The sequence below is a fragment of the Coturnix japonica genome, chromosome 1 (genome assembly GCF_001577835.2).
Source record: "Coturnix japonica isolate 7356 chromosome 1, Coturnix japonica 2.1, whole genome shotgun sequence".
Classification (NCBI taxonomy): domain Eukaryota; kingdom Metazoa; phylum Chordata; class Aves; order Galliformes; family Phasianidae; genus Coturnix; species Coturnix japonica.
Window position 1 is genome coordinate 174,189,902 of NC_029516.1, and position 24,539 is coordinate 174,214,440.

General features: G+C 47.9%; 2 protein-coding genes and 1 pseudogene across 3 annotated transcripts; all 3 read right to left on the minus strand.

Annotated features, from left to right (window-relative positions):
- Positions 1 to 5,261: 5,261 nt before the first annotated feature.
- Positions 5,262 to 6,495, minus strand: LOC107308565 (annotated as a pseudogene).
- A 1,741-nt stretch (positions 6,496 to 8,236) lies between these two features.
- LOC107308605 (olfactory receptor 51E2-like) lies at positions 8,237 to 21,096 on the minus strand. Of its 2 annotated transcripts, none has more exons than XM_032442301.1 (2): positions 21,002 to 21,096; positions 8,237 to 12,564 (listed from the first exon to the last, which is right to left on the minus strand). In XM_032442301.1, exon 2 carries the CDS (start codon positions 12,514 to 12,516, stop codon positions 11,563 to 11,565), a length of 954 nt encoding a protein of 317 aa, XP_032298192.1. In that variant the 5' UTR covers positions 12,517 to 12,564; positions 21,002 to 21,096; the 3' UTR covers positions 8,237 to 11,562. The 2 variants fall into 2 exon arrangements, with proteins under 2 accessions (XP_032298192.1, XP_015708094.1); XM_015852608.2 differs by lacking the exon at positions 21,002 to 21,096 and adding an exon at positions 19,612 to 19,701.
- Positions 14,063 to 19,709, minus strand: LOC107308603 (olfactory receptor 51G2-like). Its single transcript, XM_015852607.2, has 2 exons — positions 19,612 to 19,709; positions 14,063 to 17,568 (listed from the first exon to the last, which is right to left on the minus strand). The coding sequence occupies exon 2, from the start codon at positions 17,538 to 17,540 to the stop codon at positions 16,566 to 16,568; it is 975 nt and encodes a 324-aa protein (XP_015708093.1). The 5' UTR covers positions 17,541 to 17,568; positions 19,612 to 19,709; the 3' UTR covers positions 14,063 to 16,565.
- Positions 21,097 to 24,539: the final 3,443 nt, after the last annotated feature.

Below are 24,539 nucleotides of genomic sequence, written 5' to 3' on the forward strand. Positions count from 1 at the left end.
ATGGAGCAAATCATCTTGGGTGATATCACACAGCATGTGTGTGGCATCCAGGGGATCAGGCCCAGCCAGCATGGATTCATGAAAGGCAGGTTGTACTTGACCAATGTCATCTCCTTCTACGATTGGGTGACCAGACTGGTAGATTAGGGTAAGGCAGTTGATGTAGTCTACCTGGACTTCAGCAAAGCCCTTGGCATGGTCTCTTACAGTATTCTCCTGAGGAAACTGGCTGCCCAAGGCCTATACAGATATACACTCCTTTGGGTAAGGAACTGGCCAGTGGGCCGTGCCCAGAGGATAGTGGTTAATGGAGTTAAGTCCAGCTGGTGATCCGTTACAAGTGGTGTTCCCAAGGGTTCAGTGCTGGGGCCCATCTTGTTTAATTTCTTCACCGGTGACCTAGGTGAGGACACAGAGTATACCCACAGTACGTGTGCCGATGACACCAAGTTGTGAGATGGTATTGATCTGCCTGAGGGTAGGGAGGCCCTCCAGAGGGATCTGGATAGGCTGAATCACTGGGCTGAGGTTAATGGGATGAGGTTCAACAAGGCCAAGTGCTGGGTCCTGCACTTTGGCCACAATAACCCCATGCAGTGCTATAGGCTTAAGGCAGAAAGGATGACTGAAGAGCAAAAGGTCCTGGGGGTGTTGGTCGATGCTTGGCTGAACATGAGCCGACAGTGTGCTCAGGTGGCCAAGAAGGCCAAAAGTTCCTGGCCTGTATAAGGAATACTGTGGCCAGCAGGAGCAGAGAGGTGATCATCCCTCTGTACTCAGCTCTGGTGAGGCCGCATCTCGAGTACTGTGTTCAGTTTTGGGTTCCTCACTACAAGAAAGACATGGAGGCCCTGGAGCATGTCCAGAGAAGGGCAATTATATTGATGAGGGGTATGAAGCACAAGTCTTATGAGGAGCAGCTCAGGGAGCTGGGATTGTTCAGCCTGGAGAAGAGGAGGCTCAGGGGAGACCTCATTGCACTCTGCAGCTTCCTGAAGGGAGGCTGTGATGAGGAGGGGCTTGGCCTCTTCTGCCAGGCAACAAACAGGACCCGAGAAAATGGCCACAAGTTGCATCAGATGAGGTTTAGGCTGGACATATGAAGGAAATTTTTCTCTCACGGGGTGGTCAGGCACTGGAATGGCTGCCCAGGGAGGTGATGGAGTCGCCATCACTGTCAGTGTTCAAGAGGCATCTGGATGAGGAGCTATGAGAGATGGTTCAGTGGCTTGTGGTAGCAACAGTAATGGGAGGACGGTTGGACTGGGTGATCTTGTAGGTCCTTTCCAACCTTGTGATTCTGTGATCCTATGGTCAACGACTTAGATGAGGGAATAGAGTGCACTGTCAGCATGTTTGCTGCTGATGAAAAGCTGGGAGGAGTGTCTGACATGCCTGAAGGCTCTGCTGCCACTCAGCAAGACCTAGACAGTGTGGAGAGTGTGTGGGGAGAAATCACAGAATCATGGAACCACCAATGTTGGAAAACACCTCCGAGATCATCTACTCCAACTGTTCTCCTACAACCACTATTTCCTACTAAACCATGTCACTCAACACAACATCCAGTCGTTCCTTGAACACCCCCAAGGTCAGTGACTCCACCACCTCCCTGGGCAGTTCATTCCAGTGCCTGGCCTCCCTTTCTGAGAAGTAATATTTCCTAATGTCCAGCCTGAACCTCCCCTGCTGTAGCTTGAAACCATTCCCTCTGGTCCTATGTGTAATGACACAAGAGAAGAGGCCGACCCCCAACTCACTGCAACCTCCCTTCAGGAAGTTATAGAGAGCAATGAGGTCTCACCTGAGCCTCCTCTTCTCCAGGCTGNCAGGTCGGGGAATGTGACCACTGAGTGATATCACGGACCCAGGCTCGTTAACGCCTCTCTCTTATCATCTCTGCCTTTAATGGGCTAGACCACAGTCCTGTCGCTCCTTCCAGGCGACAACTTTCATTGCCTCAATCTGGAAAGGCTCTGGATGGAGACGCGGGAATACCGCCCACAAGTGAGTTCAGGTGGAAGACAGTCTCTATGAGAGCGCAGGCGCCTCCTCCATCTGGACTGTACACAAGTCCATGGGACCAGATGGGCTCCCTCACCTCGGGTCGCCTGATGGAGGCACATGGCTCCAACGGGCGGTACAATTGCTGGAACAGCACGCTCATCCATACCACATCACTAGCCAGCCGCTATCGCGGTTAACCTGAGAGGACCCCACGGGATTGGAGGCTTATGCTCATGCGATTCCCATCCTACAGGAAAGCGGCCCCATAAGGAAGCGAATTTGAGGCAACTACAGGCCTGTCCAGGTCCTGGCCTTTGGTTACCAGGTAAAGCTTATGGAGGCAAATCATTTCTTGGGTGATTATCACACAGCATGTGGTGTGGCATCCGAGGTGATCAGGCCCCAGGCCGAGGCATGGCATTCATGAAAGGGCCAGGATTAGTACTTGACCAATTGTCATCTCCCTTCTGCAATGGGTGACCAGACTGGTAGATGGGAGGGTAAGGCAGTTGATGTAGTCTACCTGGACTTCAGCAAAGCCCTTGGCATGGATTCTACAGTATTCTCCTAGGAAACTGGCTGCCCAAGGCCTAGACAGATATACACTCCTTGGGTAAGGAACGGGCCAGATGGGCCGTGCCCAGAGGATTAGTGGTGTAAATGGAAGTTAAGTTCCAGCTGGTGATCCGTTACAAGGGGGTCCCAAGGGTTCAGTGCGTGGGCGCCCATCTTGTTAATTCTTCACCGGTGACCTAGGTGAGGACCACAGAGTATACCCCAGTTTACGTGTTGCCAGATGACACCAATTGTGAGATGGTATTGATCTGCCTGGAGGGCAGGGAGGCCCTCCAGAGGGATCAGGATAGGCTGAATCACTGGGATGAGGTTAATGGATGAAGGTTCAAAACAGAGGCCAAAGTGCTGGGTCCTGCACTCTTGGCCACAATAACCCATATGCAGTGCTATAGCTTAAGGCAGAAAGGATGATTGAAGAGGCAAAAGTTCCTGGGGGTGTTGGTCGATGCTTTGTGTCGAACAGTGAGCCGACAGCACATGTTGCTCAGGTGCAAAAAGGCCAAAAAAGTTCCTGGCCGTTATAAGGAATACTGGTGGCCAGCAGGAGCAGAGAGTGATCATCCCTCTGTACGTTCAGCCTCTGTGAGGGCCGCATCTCGAGTACTGTGTTCAGTTTTGGGCTCCTCACTACAAGAAAGACATGGAGGCCCTGGAACGTGCCCAGAGAAGGGCAAATAAACTGGTGATGGGTCTGGAGCCCAAGTCTTATGAGGAGCGGCTCAGGGAGCTGGGATTGTTCAGCCTGGAGAAGAGGATGCTCAGGGGAGACCTCACTGCTCTCTGCAGCTTCCTGAAGGGAGGCTGTGATGAGGAGGGGCTTGGCCTCTTCTGCCAGGCAACAAACAGGACCCGAGGAAATGGCCACGAGTTGTATCAGATGAGGTTTAGGCTGGACATATGAAGGAAATTTTTCTCTCACAGGGTGGTCAGGCACTGGAATGGCTGCCCAGGGAGGTGATGGAGTCGCCATCACTGTCAGTGTTCAAGAGGCATCTGGATGAGGAGCTATGAGAGATGGTTCAGTGGCTTGTGGTAGCAACAGTAATGGGAGGACGGTTGGACTGGGTGATCTTGTAGGTCCTTTCCAACCTTGTGATTCTGTGATCCTATGGTCAACGACTTAGATGAGGGAATAGAGTGCACTGTCAGCATGTTTGCTGCTGATGAAAAGCTGGGAGGAGTGTCTGACATGCCTGAAGGCTCTGCTGCCACTCAGCAAGACCTAGACAGTGTGGAGAGTGTGTGGGGAGAAATCACAGAATCATAGAATCACCAAGGTTGGAAAACACATTAAAGATCATCCAGTCCAACCGTTCACCTATTACCAATAGCTCCTACTAAATCATGTCACTCAACACAACATCCAGTCGTTCCTTGAACACCCCCAAGGTCAGTGACTCCACCACCTCCCTGGGCAGTTCATTCCAGTGCCTGGCCGCCCTTTCTGAGAAGTAATATTTCCTAATGTCCAGCCTGAACCTCCCCTGCTGTAGCTTGAAACCATTCCCTCTGGTCCTATGTGTAATGACACAAGAGAAGAGGCCGACCCCCAACTCACTGCAACCTCCCTTCAGGAAGTTATAGAGAGCAATGAGGTCTCACCTGAGCCTCCTCTTCTCCAGGCTGACCATTCCCAGCTCTTTCAGCCTCATATGGCCTGTGCTCCAGACCCCTCACCAGCTTTGTTGCCCTCCTTTGAATGCGTAATTTTGAAATGTAATGAAATACAACAAGGGCAAGTATAGAGTCTTGCATCTGGGCAAGAACAACCCCAGGTACCAGTATAGGTTGGGGACTGACCTGTTGGAGAGCAGCATAGGGGAAAGGGACCTGGGGGTCCTGGTGGACAGCAGGATGACCATGTGCCAGCAGTTAGCCCATGTGGCCAAGAACGGTGTCCTGGGGTGTGTTAGCCACAAATATGATGAAGGGAGTGAAGCATCTCCCTTACAAGGAGAGGCTGAGATAGCTGGGTCTCTTTAGCTTGGAGAAGGATAAGACTGAGGGGTGAACTCACTGATGTTTCTAACTGTGTAAAGAGTGAATGTCATGAGGATGGAGCCAGGCCCTTCTGAGTGACATCCAGTGTCACCAGCCTCCAATAAGGAGGGCTGCAACAGGCAGGTCTTTTGGAGACACTCATGTCTAGGAGTCAGACTGGAACTGTTTGCATATGAAGAATATTTATTTGCCAATAGTGAAAGCATTTTAACATCCAGGAATCTGAATTTTGGGAGGTGTAATGCAAAAGTCAGACTGAATGTCTTTATGTTGTCTTTTATCACACAGTGAAAGGAAAAGAAACTCCAGTGATTCCATTGCCATCTTCTAGTACCTGAATGGTTCTTATAGTGAGAGTTGGGCAGGTTTCTTCTCACTAGTGACAAGTGACAGGACGTGGGGAAATGTCCTCATGTTGCGCCAGGGAAAGTTCAGGTTGGATATTAGAAGAACATCACTACAGAAAGGGTAGTTAAGTTCTGGAATAGGCTCCGCAGGGAGGTGGCTGAATAGCCATCCCCGGATGTGTTTAAGAGCAGTTTGGATGTGGTAATCAGGGATATGATTTAGTGTAGGGTTTTTAGAGTTAGGGTACTGGTTAGGCTGCTGTTGGACTTGATGATCTTCAAGGTCTTTTCCAACCTGGGTAATTCTATGATTTCCGCAGGAATGCTTTGCATGGACACCATGCATTAAAAAGGGGTATTTCTCAAAATAAGGGGTCAGAGAGTTCACTCCATAAATTTACTAGAATTTGCTAATACTTACACGCTCAGTGAATGGCACGTAGACACGGGTCAAATTCCCTTCTGCTGTAAAAGGACAGATATCTTGTCCCTGAGTTGCTTGGTTCTGACCCCGTAAATGATGGGGTTTAATGTGGGGGGCACCAGCATGTAGAGGTGGGCCACCAATGTATGGATCTGCTGAGGGATGCTGTGTCCAAAACGGTGGGTGAGAGAGGTGAATAAGGCAGGGACGTAAAATGTTAGCATGACAAAGATGTGGGATACACATGTATTAAAGGCCTTCAGCTGTGCATCTGAGGCTGACAGCTTCAGTACCACCCTCAAGATCATAGTGTAGGACACAGCGATCACTGTAAGGTCAAATCCTGACACTGCAAAAGCCACAAAGAGTCCATAAGCAGCATTGACTCTGGTGTCCTCACATACCAGCTTCACCACGGCCATGTGTTCGCAGTAGGAATGGGAGATGACACGATGATGGCAGAAGTCCTTCCTACGTAGCAGGAAACAGACAGGACTCACCATGAGGACTCCACGCAGCAGCACCAGGCTCCCCAGAGCTGCCACCACCGGCTGGAGAGGATGCTGGAGTGCCGCAGGGGATGGCAAATGGCAAAATACGATCCAAGGCCATGGCATGAGCACACCTGACTCCACTGCGGTGAAGTTGTGGACAAAGAACAACTGAACAAGGCAAGGAAAATAAAGCCAATCTCCCAGAACCCCCAGAAAATGGCGAGCCATTTTGGGCAACATGGAATGTAGAGGGAGGACAGGTCAGTGAAGGCCAGCATGGCCAGGAAGAGGTACATGGGCTCATGCAGGCTTGACTCTGTCTTGATGACGATGAGAAGGATGATGTTCCCCAGCACAGCTATGACATACATGATGCAGAAGGGGAAGGCAATCCAGAACTGCTCCTTCTCCATCCCAGGAATGCCAAGCAGGAAGAAGGTGGGGGCGTGGGAGGAGCCAGTGGAGTTCACAGAAGACATGGAGCCGTTCTTGTCTCTTGCCTACCCCGAGGGCTCTTACAGCCTGTAATAAATCACCCAGCTGCCCTCGAGATGATGTGGTCAGCAGCAAGCACAGACTGTGGGGAGATGCGGTGGTTTTAGAAGTACAAGAGAGTCAGCCCTGGGACAGCTGCTCGAACTGGTCCAGGACAGCACTCCTTCCACAAGCATCCTGTCCGTTCCCACCTACAAGTGTCCTTGTCTGTCCCACTGTACTGAGTGCTCATGGAGCAAGAAAAACGGATTGTCACTGATGCAGATGCAAAGCAGTACAAAGTAAACCTGGAAATGGGCACAGAGGGGATGCAAAGTCATTAGCAGCAACCCTCCAGCTCTGCAGAAGCTTTGTTCTGAAGCACTGCCTGCTCCTGTAAGCACAGGCACTGGGTGTTTGCTGTGGCTGAGAAACACCCACTTTGATAGCAAAGCCCTGAGGCAGTGCTATGGGATTTGGAGAACCCCCCTCAAAGGCAGTGCTCCAGCAGAGCCCATTCCTCTCCTGCAAACACTGCAGCTCACTCAGCCCCAGAACGCGGCTCAGCTCCTGGCTTTCTCCCCATAGGTGGGGAAAAGGGGTTGCTTGAGAAGCCCTGCAGCACAGACAGGGCAGTGCTGGTGACCTGGCAAGAGCCTTCAGAAATCATCCTGGGGCTGTGGCCTCTTCAATGGGAGAGTGCAGGCAGCAGAAAGAAGGGAGGGCAAGGCATGACCAGGGGGAGTAAGAGCCTCAGGATGAGTCAAGTTCTGCCCCAACCCTCAATACTCACCCGCCTTCTGCAGGTTTCCAGGCAGGGACTGGGTACTGTGGGGACCAGGAGATATTTATAAGCTGCCAGGTAAATCTTAGCAGAGAGTTCTGAATTTCCCCCGCCAATTAACATGTAATTAGGGAGAGCAAAAAGAAACAAAAGTCAACTTTTAATCACCCCAGTGCTGATGAGCTCATTGTCTGTAGTACAGTTTTGGCCTAAAACTTTGGTCAGTTTTATGGCTCTTTTCTTGCAGTCACTTCCATAGCGTGTTGAGTTACTTGCTCTGTGTTGGGGCTCATTGTGCCTCCCTGTGCTGTTTTTGTGCTGTCCACACAGTATGGAATCATGGAATGGTTTGGGTTGGATGGGACTCATACAGATCATCAGGGTCATGCCCACTGAGTGACATGCTTGGGCTCCAGTGACTCTCTGTCCTCTCTGCATCGTTGTGCAAACCATGCTCCCACCCTCCCCTCCGTCTCTCTTCTCATCCCACTCCTCCCCTATATTCCTGCCTTTTGCTTTTGAATTGAGGACTTTCCACTCCCTCTTGGAGACAGCTGGGCCCCACAGACAGCTCAGCCATCCCAGTCTATGGCTTCACAATCCTGCATGGGATTCTCCCTGAGACCTCCTGACCTGTGTGCCTGATTTTTTCTCTTGGTAACTGCTGCTGAACTCTACAGAATGCAATTCAACGCTATGGAGAACCCTGAAATGTAGGAAAATACTTCTGGATCTCATTTAGTTCCCGTGAGAAGCCCAGGGCAGTCACAGTGCTCTTTCCATTCTCTGGTCTGACCAAAGTGCTGTCATAGTCCTTGGAGCCGTACCACACTCATCCTCTGTGGTACCTGGGGCTGAATTAAGGCTGAATTAAAGCCTGTCCTTTCCCACCTCTGTCACTTTGACATAGTCATGGCAGAGGGAAGAATTCAGCTCTGTGCTCTGACTGGGGTCCTCTATTACTTCCGAATATTGTTGACATTTTCACTCCTGAATGGACAAGTGTGTCAGGGACCCAAAAGGTCCCTGAGGAAAGAATTTATCATGCCTCCCTTCTCTGTGTCTCTTTTAATAGTCTTTCTTAGAAATCGATTGTTCGAAAAAAAACCTACAGCATTTTCAGTGTGGTTCATCCATTTTCCTTTATTAATTTTTCTCTCAATAAAAAGGGAAACAAAATAAGGAACATATGGAGAATGAGCTGGAGCCATTTCTCAACATCACAGCCATCTGATAAGTGTTTGGATCCATAGAGCGCCTCTGAGAAATTTATTCACACTTCTCAAATCACATTTGGCAGGTATGGGTTGTTTCCATTTTTATGAAAATGCATTGCCTGTCAAGCTCTAATAAATCAGATTCTGGTAAAAGTGACAAGGGATGAAATTGCTTTTAAGTCCCATATAGAAACTACTTGTAACTTGCTTAAGTGGAAGTATTTATTTTGAAATAAGATGTGCTTCAGTTAAGGAGAAATACAGCAAAATGTGCTTCGTAGAGTCCAAAAGCTACAGAAATACAGACTACAAAAGGGACACTCCTTTTACTCCAGCGTTAGCTGGCAATCAGAAGAAACCTCACCAGACTCCTGTGTATTATCTGTCACCTGAAGGCCCTGGAGCAAAGCAGCATGTGTTCTGGGTGGGCATCCTCTTTCAGCTCAACTAGGTATTACGGACAGGATGCAGGACATCCTTGGTGCAACACAAGATCTGTGCCGGACAGGAGGACAGACAGCCATAAAGTTCTCTCTGGAATTTAATACCCCACAGATACAATCCCATAAACATAACATGCATCACAGGAACAGGTGGTGGTGGTGGATGGACAAGGTGCCACAGTGATAAACCAATGTCACACTTCCCAGGCAACCTGATGATGAAAGTTTCAAGGAAGAGCAGGGCTCCCTAGTCGTCTGCTCTGGATAAGAACCACGGCTGCTTCTGCGTGCCCACTCCTGGCAGCAGTGAGGGAGGAGAGCTCTTGAACCTCTGCACTTCTGGGGTGTGTGTTTACTTTTCTTTGCTTCCATTCTCTCTGATGGAAATAGTACATTTTCCTTATGCTGTTCTGAAAAATGCTCATTTTTTTAATAGCTAAGCCTAGTTCTGTGGACTTAGCAAGTATTCTGATCTATTTAACACTAAATGGTAAAGCATGTATGTTGTGAGCCAGTGCAGATTTACACCCCTCAGCATTTTTAGTTCAATCTTTTCTCCTTCTCTAGTAGTTCCTTCTAGTGTTCATTGTTTTGGGCTCTGGGCTGACCTTTCCAGACAGTGATAGTCCATGTCCTCGAGGGATTACCCAGCACTTCCTAAACCACATCTAGATAACAAATCTAGTTCTGGGATCCAGCACAAAAGAGGCATCAAAAGGGGGCAGCATATTCATCTGATAGCTAGCAGGGTGGTTGGGGCTGGATCAGTGCTACTTGAGGAAGAAAATAGGCTCCTTCAGCTTCAGAAGAGCGGCTTTGGCTCTTCCCAAGAGCAGAAAAGGAGCCTTTCTCTACCCACAAGGACATCAATGGGAAAATGAAGGCCAGGCTCTCACAGAGACACAAGTGTGAGTTGAAAGGAGAGGCTCAAGACAGATAAAAAGAGAAAAAAAAAAAAAAATCACAGTAAGGACAGTCAAGCACTGGAGTAAAGGCCCAAAGATGTTGTCCTACGTCGTTCCTTGGAGGCTTTCAGCACCTGAGTGGATGAACAGCTCCGCTACCTTGTCCGACCCTGAGGCTGCCCCTGCCCTGGTCGGGAGTTTGGAGTGGAGATGTTTGGAGCTCCCTTCCAACCCGAATTACCCCATAGATTCTTTGATAATATTCTGCTGGTAACAGTGTTCAAGAGCTCCTGGACCTCCTAATGGAGTGCAGAACATGAAAGTACCTGGCACCTCTGGTTATCTGTGAGATGTCCTGACATGAAGGGTTTTGCACCCAAATGACTTCCTCTCTGTTACTCACCTGTGTAGGGACAGCCAGCTAGAGATCACCCAGCCCTCTCACCATAGGAATTCCAGGGGATGCTCCAGAGTCGATCTGTTGGAACAGCAAACACATTCCTGCCCACAGCAATGCAGCTCAGATGGCTTCTGAAGGTCTCCAAGGAGGGAGACTCCACAGCTACCTCGGGGATGAAGATCACAGTTTAAAATAGCCAACAAGCAACAAGGTAAGAGTTTAAACCAAGAGGGAAAAGAAGGGATTGCTTTGATCTTTTTCAAGTTATGAAGAAGAAACCATTTTTATAAGGATTTCCAATGGATTAGGGAAAGAAAAGGTAATGAGCACATCTTTAAATCAGTATGCTTCATTGTGAAGGCTGATTATACAACATCCCTTCTCGAGATCTTCAGTCTTTTTCCAAATTATGAAACAGTGTCAAGAAAAATGTCGGGTTTTTTTTTGGTTTGTTTTTTTTGTTTTGTTTTTTCTTTTCTGTTCCCCAGAAAAACATTGTTGGTAAGCTACATTTCTAAGCATGTACCTGTGGACTGGTGAAAGCCAATCAGAACACATGCACTTCAAACCACAAAATCATCTGTGTCATCTTTCACATCTTCATTGGCTTCGAAAGCTTCCATCACATTAAAAGGGTTTTATAGCTTTTCACTGATAGAAGAGTGTGAAAGGAAAGGCTATGAGGTATTCTGATTTAATGCAGAATATCTTGGAATTATAAGAACAATCTGAAAGGTGGAAGTCTTGAGCTCCTTTGGAAATCCAGACACATGTGAAGTCAAAGGTATAAAACACCTTTCACTTGAAAATAGTGATTCCTTCATCTGGGGAATATCCCCCACATTTACAACTTCATAATTTTTCTATTGAGAGACCACTTTTCTAGAATATAATTATTAATGAAAATTATTTTCACAGCCATGAGCTGTGAAGGGTTGGAGTTGTGTTAACTGGACACCAATAGATCAGAACGAGACTACAGAGGTGGGGCGCTTTTAAAGTGCATTTCTGCACCTTTACTGTCACCTGTAATTATTTTACTGAGAAATAAATTTTAGCCAAAAACTTTGCTAAAATGTTTCTTGACAGTGAGCACATCACAGACACAAACCACAAATTATCTAAATAATTCAGAAACCACTGTGGCATTCACTCAGCTGTGCAAATGCTAGAGAGGAGATGGGAACGAAGACGTGCAGCGTCAAGACGTTGTTAGTTTGCCAAGACATTTTTCCTTCCCATATCTGCTGAATCAGGGTTGGACTTGTATCATCATAGTAGATTCACTCCAAGTCTGGTGGAATAAGCACTCTTGAAAGGAGTTTACAGCTTACATTGCAGTTTACATTTCCTTTTTACCCTGTGATAGCACCTTAGAGTTTCTTATCGTGTGCTAAGTGCTGCACAGAGGACAGCCCCAGCTCCAAGCACTCTGAGTGTAAAACAAGTAGAGACATTAAGAGGAAACAGGACACAACATCCAAACAAAGTCACTGGGCAGTTCTGTTGTTGTGTATGTGAATGAAATTCAGGATCCTCCTCTGTATCTGTTTAGTCCTCACCCCATAGATGATGGGATTGAGCACAGCTGGCACAAGGATGTAGATATTCCCCATGATGATATGGACCAGTGGGGCCAGGTCCTTCCCAAAGCGGTGCACCACGGACAGCCCGATCAGTGGCACATAGAAGGCCAAGACCACACAGATGTGGGCAATGCATGTGCTGAACACCTTGAGCCTCTCCTTCCATGATGCCAGCCGCAAGACAGACTTGAGGATCAGGAGGTAGGAGATGCAGATGAGGAGGGCGTCCAGCCCCATGACCAGCAGGATGGCGGTGAGGCCATACACCACACTAGGGGTGGTGTTGGCGCAGGCCAGGTTCATCACATCCTGGTGCAGGCAGAAGGAGTGTGACAGCACCCGTGAGCTGCAGAAAGGAAGGGGCAGGAGGAGCAAAGGCAAGGGCAGGAAGAAGAGAACTCCCCTGACCATGGCTGCCAGCCCTATTTTTGCTGTTGTGGTATTGGTGAGGATGGCAGCATGTCTCAGTGGGTGGCAGATGGCCACATAGCGGTCCACAGCCATGGCCAGGAGGATGGTGGACTCGATGGCTGAGAGCGTGTGTATAAAGAACATCTGGACAAGGCAGGCGCTGAAGCTGATCTCCCTGGTGTTGAACCAGTAGAAGGAGAGGACACGTGGCACTGTGGAGGTGGACAAGGCCAGGTCGATGGCAGCCAGCATGCAGAGGAAGAAATACATGGGAACGTGCAGGCTGGGCTCCGTCTTGACGATGAACAGCACCGCGCAGTTGCCTGCTACAGCCATGATGTACATGGAGCACAAAGGGATCGCCATCCAGAAATGGGCAGCCTCCAGCCCTGGGATACTGGCCAAGATGAAGGACGGGCTGAGGTCAGAGCTGTTGGGGAAGGGCATGGCATGCAGTGTGAAGAGTGGTCATGCTATGCCGTGGCACGTCCTCCACTGCAAGGGCAAATTCAAATAAAGAAAACAGATTTTTATTGCTCCTGCACAACCCATTCTGCTTGAGCTTTTCCCATAGATACTATACTGCCCTGTCAGAAACATATGCTTTAAGCTGCCCTTCTGTTCACACGGATCAGATTTTTAAAAATACTGGGATTTAAGGTGTTGGGATGAAGCACCAATTGCTGAAACAACAACAGGGTCACCACCACAGAGCTGTACATCTCCAGCTGTCTGGGGCAGTCTGGAAGGGCTTGAACAGAGATGCAGACCCTTCCTGACTCCCATAGCAAGGCTGTTCGCAGCATTGCTGAGCTTTCTGACAACAAATTCCACACCCCACCCATGTAAAACAGGGATGGTGCACGTTTATACTGCAGGTTATTAGTCCAAATTATTCTAAAAGTAGCATTTGGTCGTAAAAAAATAACTGCTTTTATTGCACATCTGCGGTGAGGCACTCGTCCTAAAATAGCAACCATAGCTTATTTCCCTGATGGGAGGTTATTCCATCCTGACAATACGACAAATAAAACTCATATGCTAGCTTTTTATAGACAGTTTACAAACACGGTAGGCAGACTGTTGGTATCAAGTTGTTTGAAAGCTATTCTATCAAGGATGTTTGCAGAAAACCGCTTACACAAAAATGCAAGTGGAACGCACAAAATGCTTCTGTAACTGCCAGCCAGTGTCTGAGTCAACTTACCTGCAGCCCACTGAAGTGCAAGGGCAGTATGGTCCTCACTGCTAAAAATCTGCCATCCTATTCATTTCTTTTGAGAGAATGCAACTGGGAGAGACACAATAAGCCTATGTTCCCTGGACACTTCAGTTGGTTTTCAGTCATTCAGTGCTGAGGAATGCACCAACGTTTTCAGAAGTGACTAAAGACTTTGGACTGCTAGTGTGATGAACGCTGTCCATAGAAGGAGCTTGCTTTATGCAGAGCAGAGAACTGGGTCCATACATTTTATAAAAGACCAGGGAGTGCAGATTTGCTTTTCCTGGCTGATCCTTGCAGCAGCAAGCCCCAGTGGCTGCATTTGGCAAGAGGTGAGCACATGCAGACAGTGAAGCCATCCCAGCCAGAGGACCACTAACAGCAACCACTGTGTCTGATCTCAGAAAATACTCATAAAGATTGACCAGGTTTGTCCCATGGAGTGAACTTCCCGGGATAAAGCGGGTGGTGGAATAGTCGTCACCACTGAGCAGTGCTCTCTGCTTCTCCCGTCCCCTGTGGCTGTGAGAAGGGAATGTGTTCCATTTCCTGGAGCTGTTCAGTGTCTCCCAAGGGTTTTGAAGTCTGGATGTGCAGATTTCAAAACCCGGGAACTTCTGGGGAATGGCTGATAATTTCATAGTGCTCACTGCTGTCTTTTCCTGGAACTGATCAGAATTTTTCATCTAAATTTTTTTTTTCCCCTTTAATTTCTGGAAATCCACACTGACTGTATGTTCCCCCCTCCCTTTCCACTCCTTCTCCCTTTCCATCCTGTTCTCCTGTTCCTCCTCCATCTCCTCTCCTTTCCTCGCTAAGCCATGCCTGTGATGTGTCTCATGCTGCTCTCTTGATTCATAGGAAATAAATCCATCGGTAAGTACTGTATGTGATCCTGTGGTACAAAGTGCAGAGCTCAGAGCATCACAGAATAGAAATTAGCCGGTTTAAATGGCTTGCCTTTTTTTCACTTGCACAGATGTCAAACCACAATTAACTTTCCCATTCCCAGAAGCAGACACTACGATCTGTGACTGTGTGTTCCTAATGGACAGTACCTTATACAGCTTCTCAGATCCTGAATGGCTGCCTGGTGCCCTCCAGATACTCCATTTGGGAAGGAAACGTGGAGGCAAATGAAGCTCTGCTGAACTGGGTGATGGAGGTGCATCAAACGCACTGCATCCTCACTGCAGCATACTTTCCAGCTGCACTAATACATACCCTGTGCATTTCCTCTGTCTCACCACCACCATCCAAATGCATGTGTCCTTGTTGGAGCAAAGGCACCTCTGGCTTCTGTTGCTTCTGAGAACAGCCTGCAAGTTTTCAGTCAAGGAACTGTGCTGTTTGAGGATCCTGCACTCTGAGCATCTCCAAGCAAAGCTCTTTTTTTAAGACTTCCATGCCAAAAGATTTACTTGTTCTCCTACTCCTCTGATAGCAGCTGGCTACCAGCACCAGGCTGGACCATAGGCATTCTGAGCAAAGAGCTCCCACCAAGTGCTACTCAGTGTGAGCAGGAGCTGCTGTGCCTACTGGTTGGACAGAAGCTCTTGTGATGTTCTGCTGAACAGTATTTCACCCTCTGTGAGGGCCCACGGGGGCAGTCAGCAAAACAACTAGCACAACACAATGCAAAGAGCGCCTGGAGAGTCCTCCCCTTGGGAATCTTCCCTTCTCCCTTTCTGTTTTCTTATGGAAAAGTATTCTCATTATTCTTCTCTGTCCTTATTAGAAGTGCAGATGCAAATACACCAAAAAAGAAAAAGACACCAATACTGGGTTAGTCTGAAGCTTAGCAACAGCCCAGTTCTGATATGCAATGCTGCCCCAATACTCTGCTACTTCACCCTCACGAGGTAAATGGTAACCATTCCTTCTTTGCATGAAGGCCCAGTCTGCCCCAAATGTGGCTTAAAACCAATAAAATACAACACACAGGAGGTATGAAACACCTGGGGCAGTTTCATTCTTTCTGTGGGATGAAGCAAGCCAAGAGGGTGGTGAAACCCTTCTGCTTGCCTGGCTGAGATCCATCTTGGTGAAGAGCAAGAAGATGCTTGGAGACACTGACACCTCAGTATGTGACCTGACCCTGGAGATCTCCATTTCCCATCCCTCTGAGGGGGGCTTCTGGTGCCTGGTGGATCCTAGCTGGAAGGATGTACTACAGTACATGGTCTGTAATGTAAGGAAGATTAACCACTCCTGATTTAGTTTTTAAGCTCTCTTCAGTAAGAGAGATATCCACACCCGACCCCCCAGCACCATCCTGACGCACACCTAAACTCATACAGTGCTGTACCCACGTACAGCCAATCCTGAAGACTTTAAACAACTCCAACCTATTATCTCTACATTAGATAAGCAGAAAAAAAAGAGGCTTTGTCTTTTTTTTTCTTTTTTTTTCCTTTTCAATGATATGTGTATTTTATTAGAATATATGGTAGACACACTTTACATTCAATGCAAAAAAACAATAGCTCAAACATTAGACTTGGTAGGATAGTAAGGCTCAATGAAAGCAAGAGGAGGCACAGAAGCAGCACTGTAAATGTCTATGGCAGTTTAGAAATACAGATGAATTATGTATTATGGTTGGACTAGATGATCTATGGTTGGACTAGATGATCTTCTAGGTCTTTTCCAACCTTGATAATTCTGTGATTCTGTGAAGGTTAAGGCTGAGCCATTTGTTAGGCAAACCGAGTGTTGTAGGTTCACTTGAAATGATGTGATCTCCCAAACAACAACACTGTGCTCAACCTCTGGAAATGATCTCCATCTTATGGGATGTTTCCAGTTGAACAAAATTACTCACTCTGATATGGAAAGTGAAATCAGACTCTTTTGGCCTCTGTCCTGTCCTGCAGAGCTTGTGGTCTTGACTAGTTATGTGGCAACACGCAGTGTGGGAGCCTAGGTGAAGCCTACTTATTATGTTGCTGCTGGATGCCATAAAATATATTCCATAGGTTCCTTGCTCCACTCCATTGTGTAACTCAAAAGGAGAAGCTCATTTTCCTGTAATTGCTCCCCCACAAGTGCAGCTTCCACGCCTGGGGTGTGCAGGCTGTTGGAAAGGGCCAAGCATCATGCTAGTATGAAACATGAAAGATCACAGCTCTGGGTTGGGGGATAATGTCTGAACAGACGTGCAGTTCCTTTGCCTGGCAGTGACACCCACAGGTGCAGCACTAAGAAACCAGTCCACCAGTTCTGACCAAGGAAAAAGTCCACCAGCATTTTCTGGCAGAGCTGGTGGAAGAGCCTACCACTCAGATTCACACTTCCTCCTCAGTGCCCTGATCAAAGCCTCGCGGATGTGGCTGGATTTTATGCTGTAGATAATGGGGTTGAGAGCAGGGGGGATTATAAGGTAAGTGTAGGCCACCAAAGTGTTAACCAGAGGAGGAAAGCTCTTTCCAAAACGATGAATCATGGACAGTCCAATCATTGGGATGAAGAATATTAGGACAGCACAGATATGGGAGACGCATGTATTCAAAGCCTTGAGACACTCCTCTTTAGTTGCTAGGCTGATAACAGTTTTAATGATCAGGACGTAGGACAGCACAATGCAGATAAAGTCCATCCCTACTGTTGAAAACAAAGCAATCATACCATAAAAGACATTGACTTTTATATCTGCACATGCTAGGTTCATGATATCAGGATGGAAGCAAAAAGAATGAGAAAGCTCAGTCTTCCCACAGTAGGTTAACCTCTTGAGCAAGAAGGGTATTGGAAGAAGAGAGACCATAGCTCTCAGTATGATTGTCAGACCTATCTTTGTGACAGTCGTCTTGGTCAGTATGGATGGGTATCTCAGTGGATGGGAGATGGCAATGAAGCGATCAAATGCCATTGCCAGGAGCACAGAGGATTCAATGAAGGACAGTATGTGGATGAAATACATCTGAGTGAGACAAGCATCAAAACCAATCCTTCGGATATTAAACCAAAAAATGCCCAGTGTAGTAGGCAGTGTACATAAAACCAGGCCCAGGTCAGTGACTGCTAGCATGGAGAGAAAGTAGTACATAGGTTCGTGAAGACTTTGGGTCTTCTTTATGATGAATAGGATCATGCAGTTTCCCAAGAGAGCAATAAGGTAGAGTACACAAAAAGGGATGGAGATCCAGTGATGAAAGGTTTCCAGGCCTGGGATGCCCATCATGAGGAAAGCTGAAGGCTGATAGAAGGAGCCATTGAATTCCCACGTGGTATGTGAGTCATGCTCCATTCCAGCTCAGATCTCACATGACCTCTACCTAAAACAAATCAACAACAGAAACTCCGCATAGTTGGACTCTCCACTGCATAGAGAACTGGGTAATGACGAGCCCCACATTATTCCACCTCCCCACTACTCGGAGGCCTCTGTGTCGCTTAGGACACTGCTATGTTTACCTTAGTGTTGCACATAACTACACTCTCAGCTGTCCATTAAACAATAACATTAAAAAAATTAAAATAAAAATTAAAACTTCACTTTTTTTTTCTTAAAAATAAAAAAAAAAAAAAAAGGACATTTTTACTGAATATTAAAGTTGCAGCATTCCTGGTGAGTGAAACTACCTTTTTTTTGTCCACAAATTCCACAGGCTGAGCTGCTCTTTTGAGCAAATGCACAAAGATGATACAGGGCTTGGAACATCTCCCATAGGAGGAAAGGCTGAGAGACCTGGGTCTGTTCAGCCTGGAGAAAAGACTGAGAGGGGATCTGATCAGTGCTTATAAATACCTGTAGGGAGGTGGGAGGCAAATGGATGAGGCCAGGCTTCTTGGTGATGTGTAGCAATAGGAAAGCAGTGATGGCCTAAAACTGGGACATAGGAAGTTCTGGACTAACATCTGGAAGAACTTCACAGTAAAGGTGACGGAGCACTGGCACAGGTTGCCCAGAGAGTGGTAGAATCTCTTCTATGGAGGTATTCCAGACCTATCTGGATGCACACCTGTGGGACATTTTGTAGGGAACTGCTTTAGCAATGGAGTTGGACTCAGCACTATCTATACTGCACGAGAGACAATGCACCCGAAGATGCTGGAGAGGATTACGGTGCTCCTGAATGACAGAATCACAGAACCACAGAATTGCTCAGATTGGAAAAGACCTTCAAGATCATCAAGTCCAACAGCAACCCAACCGTCCTACCCTAACTAACAGCCCTCTGCTAAATCATGGACCAAATGGTTTTTAAGCACGTCCAGGGATAGTGACTCAACCACCCCCCTGGGCAGCCCATCCCACTGCTTAACAACCCTTTCTGTAAAGAAGTTTCTCTTGATATCCAGCCTAAACCTCCCCTGGTGCAACTTGAGACCATTTCCCCTTACCCTGTCAGCAGTGAGAAGAGACCAACCCCACTCTGCTGCAATCACCTTTCAGGTATTGGAAGAGAGCAATCAGGTCTCCCCTCAGCCTCCTCCAGACTAAACAGCCCCAGTTCCTTCAGTCTCTCCTCATAGGCCGTATTCCCCAAGCCCTTCCCCAGCCTTGTTGCTCTTCTTTGGACCTGCTCCTGCTCTGAGCTTTCTCTGTGCTTCTGTGACTGACAGAGTCTTGGTGTGGATGAGGAAAAATAGTGGAGGGGGAAAACAAGAGCTAATTCATGACAATAAGTATTTGTGGCTACAGTCTTGATATACTTTCTGTAGGATGCAAAGCAAGCAGGTCAAAAAGTACCTGAATTATGAGCAAGAGGTTTTCCTGCAACACAGTTCATTTTTGAATAAACACACACATCCTCCATGATGTATCTATTAATGTTCCTAATATGATTTAGCTCCATTAAACTTTCAGCTTGCTTGCAACTGTGGCAATGAAACCCAAAGCTCAGTGAGGATAAACATCTCCAGGCTCCAGGGCCAAGGTGACATGTAACCAACGGCAAGTGAGGAAGAGCCCCAGGGTCATTTCCTTTCGACGTTGGAGCCCAACGTCATTTTCCATGACTTGCCTTTGCCAGCAGGCAGCCCCGTGTTCAGCTGCCAAGGGGAGGAAGAAGGCAGAGCCACACACAGCAAGGGGGATGGAGAGAGATCATCCTTAAAGCCTCTTCCAACCTACACCACTCTGTGATTCAGGAGGACCCTGGCAGTGTAAGGGGCAGCTTTGATCACATCCAGCAAAGGGCAGCTGGTGCTTTCCCTGTGGCATGGATAGTGGCTGATGTTGGGAAAGGAAGAGGTGTGGAGGGACCTCGGGTCCCAGCTGGCAGCCTGGTGCTCCCTAAGGTGAGAGCCGTCCCTTTCTGCTGATGCCACAGCATTTGATACGTGAGAATTAATCTGCTGCCATCCAGACTCACCTGGAGAATGAGGGTAAGGAAGCAACTGTGTGCAGGCGTTGGTGCCTGACTGCCTGTGTCCCTTCCAGCAGCCTCTGGCAGATGTCCAGGATTCAGAGATATCGGGGTTCAACTGTTCTCCAGAAATATGGAGGTGGATAAAACAAAAGGCTGTTAGCATCCACTGGGAAAGGACAGGGCGTGAGCAAACTGTGGTTTGTCATGGATTCTCCTTCTTCATAAAAGCCTTTGTGCAAAACTGGCTTTCTCAGACACTGGAAACTCCTGCCATGCTGCACAAAGAAATGGGCTTTCCTGGCTCTGCTGAGCTGTTCTGATTTATGGTGTGCTCCTATGGGTTATGGAGAGGGATCTTCTTCCAGGACATTTGTTCCCTCCATGTTTTATGTGTGTATGTGTGTGTACAAAAGTAACATAAATACGTATATAGAAATGTACAAAATGCCTGGAGTATATCAAATACATAAACACACATCTCTGTTTTTGTGCATTCATATATAATACTTAAATTATTATACTTATGTATACTTGTATATATGCTACATAACACAGAGGTATACATCCATGTCCCATCTGACAATGTAGGGACAGCACTTACACCTCACACTGTAGCTGAGCCCTGATGAGGAAATCAACACCCACTTACAGGGCATGAATTGAAAGAGTAATGGCAGCACCCAAGCAGCACAGGATCCTGGGCAGCCCATAAGGACGTGGTGCTGCAATAGAGGGCTGTGCTCCTGCTCAGCACCCTGGGGTGCAGGGTAGGGGCTGGTGGGCATGGAAATGCCTCATGGAGGGCACACACCGGCTGTGCATCCCTCACAGGTCACCCCACTGCCTGTCTCTGACCTCAGTTTTTGCCAGTAGCTTCAGCAGAGTGCTGGTGCTTTAGGGGCACCTCAATGTAGGCAAGCACAGGGGCTGGGGAAGGGTGAGACCAACACATCTGTGGGTTTATTTTTCCCCAAGAGGAGACTTTGTTATTTCCACAACTGCTTCCAACTTAAGCATCCAGGTGGAGGCTCAGCCCCTCTGTGGAGTGGTGCAGATTAACAAAGGGGACACAGCACCCATAAAGCCCAAGTCCTGCTGGCTTTCAAGACAAGAACAGGAATGTGCCATTTCCACCACCCAAGCCAAGCCACAGACAGTGGGAGCACAGCCCGGCTCATGCACAAAGCCCACAGCACAGCAGCACCACAGCACTGTTGGCCCCACACCCACCCATCCCACCCAGTGCTCCCAGCCCTGAGCAGCCCTCACATCCCCAGCAGCACTGGGAAGTGCAACCCCATCCACCCCAGTGTCCACCCAAAATACATCACTGGGGTGAGCAGGAGCACAGTGTGTGCCTGGTGGAGAGGTTACTCATTGCTTGGGTACTCACCAGGAGCTGCAGTGCTGGCCTGGGCTCCTTATGAGCCTGGGTTCCTTATGAGCCTGGATGCGGAGGGGAACAGCCCAGGTCTCAGCGTGGGGAGGGCAGGGTTTATAAGGCGCCCTGAGGACTGGCCTGTCCTGGCCTTGCAGCCAATCAATCGGAGCTGCTGGAGCCCAGCTCCCCGTGCGTAAACAGCGCGAGGCTGACGAGTGAAAATACTGTGTGAAGTAAATGATCTTTCCCATTTATGATGCTCTCCCAGCAGGCACGGGTGTGTTTTTTTTTTCCTGATGGTCTGTTGGGCGACGTGTTTATAGCTCCCTGTGACTGATGCCTGGCAATGTTGCTGCACACTGGCAATACTCACCATTTTTATTGTGAGAATGGATCTGTAATGCAAATAATAATAAATTTTGCAAGAAGTGTGCTTGCAGCATCTCTCCAGGGGAATAACAGAGGTGAAATGGTGCTGGCTGTCCTCCTTCCATAACCAGCGAGACATGAAATGTTTAATTAAAATCATAATGCGTTGCACAATAAAAGCAAACTCAATATTACAAAGCTAAACACAGACAGATTAGCAGATATCCCCTCTGATGTCCCAGCAGCCTGTTATATCTAAACGTCTCGTGGTAATAAATTTATCTTTATCACCTCAGCTGTAAGGTGGAAATCACTCTTAACCCCTGTTTCTGTGCCTGCCAGACCGAGGCTTGTCAGAGCTAATCTAATAGTCCTCCCCCCTGGGCTGCCCCACAGCTGCATGGCAGTGGGTTGGGAGCATGGAATAGATCCCAAAGAAGTGGGATTATTACACAATGGCTCTTCAGCCCTAATAAGTGACGACAAAGCAATACAGGATATATATATATATATATATATATATATATATATATATATATATATATATATATATACAATACTCTGAGAGTGGTGAGGTGCTGGAACAGCTGCCCAGAGAGGCTGTGGATGCCCTGTCCATCCCTGGAGGTGTTGAAGGCCAGCTTGGATGGGGCCCTGGGTCCTTCAATGTGGAGGTTGGTGGCCCTGCCTGCGGGGGGGTTTGGAGCTTCATGATCCTGGAGGTCCCTTCCAACTATTCTATGACTCTATGGTTCTATGATTCAATGATGAAAAGGTCCATAAGAGAATGAAAAGGGAAGAAAAGATAAATACAGAATGTTTCTACTCTATAATGATGCAGTGGGAGATGGAAGTACATTTAGCTGTAATGTAGATGTGGTACATGTTAGGAAATTAATGCATGGTTTCTATTGGTTTCTACTGAACACAATGGCCAAGGTGTGGCTTCCTGTTTAGGAAACCTCTGTGTTCATTATTGGCCACAGGGATACACATCGTGGGAAGGACCACCTGTAAATAACCTTCCTGAAGGCCATTAATGGCCATTCTTCAGTACAAGACAGCAGGCTGCAGAGACCTTTACTTCCATCTAGGAGAGTGGTTCTTATGGTTGTCAGTGCCAACCAGCCTCACCCAGGGAACATCTTCACATCAGAAAGTGGAAGAGGAATGGCAGGTGGCCACGAGGAGCACAAAAGTCAGACGTGGTGCGGTGGGTTGGGAGCAGCTGAGATGCTGTGGTGGCAGCAGGGAGAGGACAGAGAGTGTCCTGCAGCAGTGCAGAAAGACACTGCAAGGAGATGGGGATAACCACCTGTGGGGCTGGGACACAGCCTTGGGAAGGCAAGCCAAGGTTAGACAAGGGGTGGGTGTAGGAACAGGGGTAACAGTGCATGGACATGGAGTCACCACCACAGGTGGTGAGTATTTCTCAGTAATGGTTTCAGCTGAGACTGTTTTGGGGCAAAGGCACAGAAGAGATATTCCCCCATGGTCCTGCCAGACCTGTTTTTGCTCAGGTGTCTGGAAAAGGCATAAACTGGAGTCTAAAAGGCATAAGCTGGAATCTCTTTGGGCTAATCCAATCTGAAGGAACAATGCGGTTTCTCTTCTCTGCTTTCCTTATAGCCCAAGCTTCATGCACATCCTCTTATTTCATGCACCCTGACACCTCTAGTTGTTTTCCCTTGGGATTCTGACATCATTTACCCTACATTCCAGGCAGCTTCCAGCCTCCTGTGCTGGGAGGATGCAAACACTGCACTGAGCGGGGAGGAAGCAATGATGGTCTGCAAACTTCAGCATCATCCCTGGGAATGGCCAAGGAGAACATTTCTACTCCTTGCTCACCCTGTGTGCACTGAAACAATGACCCACTTCTGGCATGAAGGGGGAGGTTCCTTCATGGCCATGGGCATGCATGGTAGCATACATTGGCACATGGAAGGGGTTTGTGGAGTGTTCTGGAGATGTCCTGGAGATGGAAATGACAGCTCAGGGTTACCCAGCACAACTGAATGAGGAACCAGACTCAGTCTTCCAGTATAGAACACTCAATGCTGAGTGTTTCAGAATCTAATTCACCAGAATCTAAGTAACTCTATAATATATATATGGTATATATATATATAATACAGTGTCAGATTGATTTGTCTCATGCCAGATATGGTCAGAATCTTGTATTTCCCTCTGATTTGTGACTTGAGTCACTCATGCACATGGGGCTGCCAGCTGCAGTCTTTGCGTAGCGCATTCTCACAGAGCTGGGCTTTCTGGTTTCCTGCTTAAATCCTTTTCCCAGAAGCACAGAACATGTATATATATATAGGAAAGGATGTGAGGTGTCCATCTGTCTTCCCATTTGAAAAAAGAAACTTTCCCAGAACCACATATGAGGGGGAATGCAGCTGCCACTTGGCACAATATCAGTCTGTTTGCTGGAAATGTTTATGGCTTGAGCCTAAGCCAGTCCTAATCCTATTTACTGCATGGGGCAGAGGTCAGTGCTTGATATCTGATGCACTGTGAGAAAGGATGGCGAGAAGGGGAGGAAGAGGTGGAAGTTTGGTCCTCCCATGAAAAGCCTATAGATGCTGTTCAAAACAATGCTCATTTGAGATAGGCAAAGGAATAAGGAAGGGGCTTAGTAAGATCCAGGAGGGCAGGAACACCACGGCTACCTGAAATCACCCTATTGGCATCACTTTTGGCTTTATTCCTCTCTCCTGGTGAGAGACTCTTCAGAGGAGGGTGATGGACTGACAGTGAGCCAGCCCTGTCCAGTCACAGACCTGAGAGGTGAGGATGCGCTGCTCTGCAGTGTGGGCAGGGCAGGAGCCTGGGGCTGGGAGAGGGGTGGGATGGGGACAGGGATGGGGATGGGGAGGTCAGTGTTTCTGGCTGCTCCCTGCAGTACTGGGCACAGTGCAGCTGGGGAATGGCTCTCAAACCAAGAGCAAACTGTGCTGCTGCCAACGTTTCTTGTGTCTGCAGCGCAGCACTGGGTTGAAGATTGCTCCGGACCATGGAGGTTCCCTTGCACAGGGGAAGGAAGGAAAGCAGTGCATGTTCCTCATCCTTCTCTGCTCCAGAAAGCTTCAGATATGCACAGGCAGTTTGATCATGTTTGTTTGATTATGTTTTCTTTGGCCACAGTGGCTGTGCTGAGCTGGAGGGGCTG

Excerpts from the sequence above, each read along its gene's own strand:
- LOC107308603 (XM_015852607.2), bottom strand. The coding sequence starts at position 17,540 with ATGGAGCATGACTCACATACCACGTGGGAATTCAATGGCTCCTTCTAT.
- LOC107308605 (XM_032442301.1), bottom strand. The coding sequence starts at position 12,516 with ATGCCCTTCCCCAACAGCTCTGACCTCAGCCCGTCCTTCATCTTGGCC.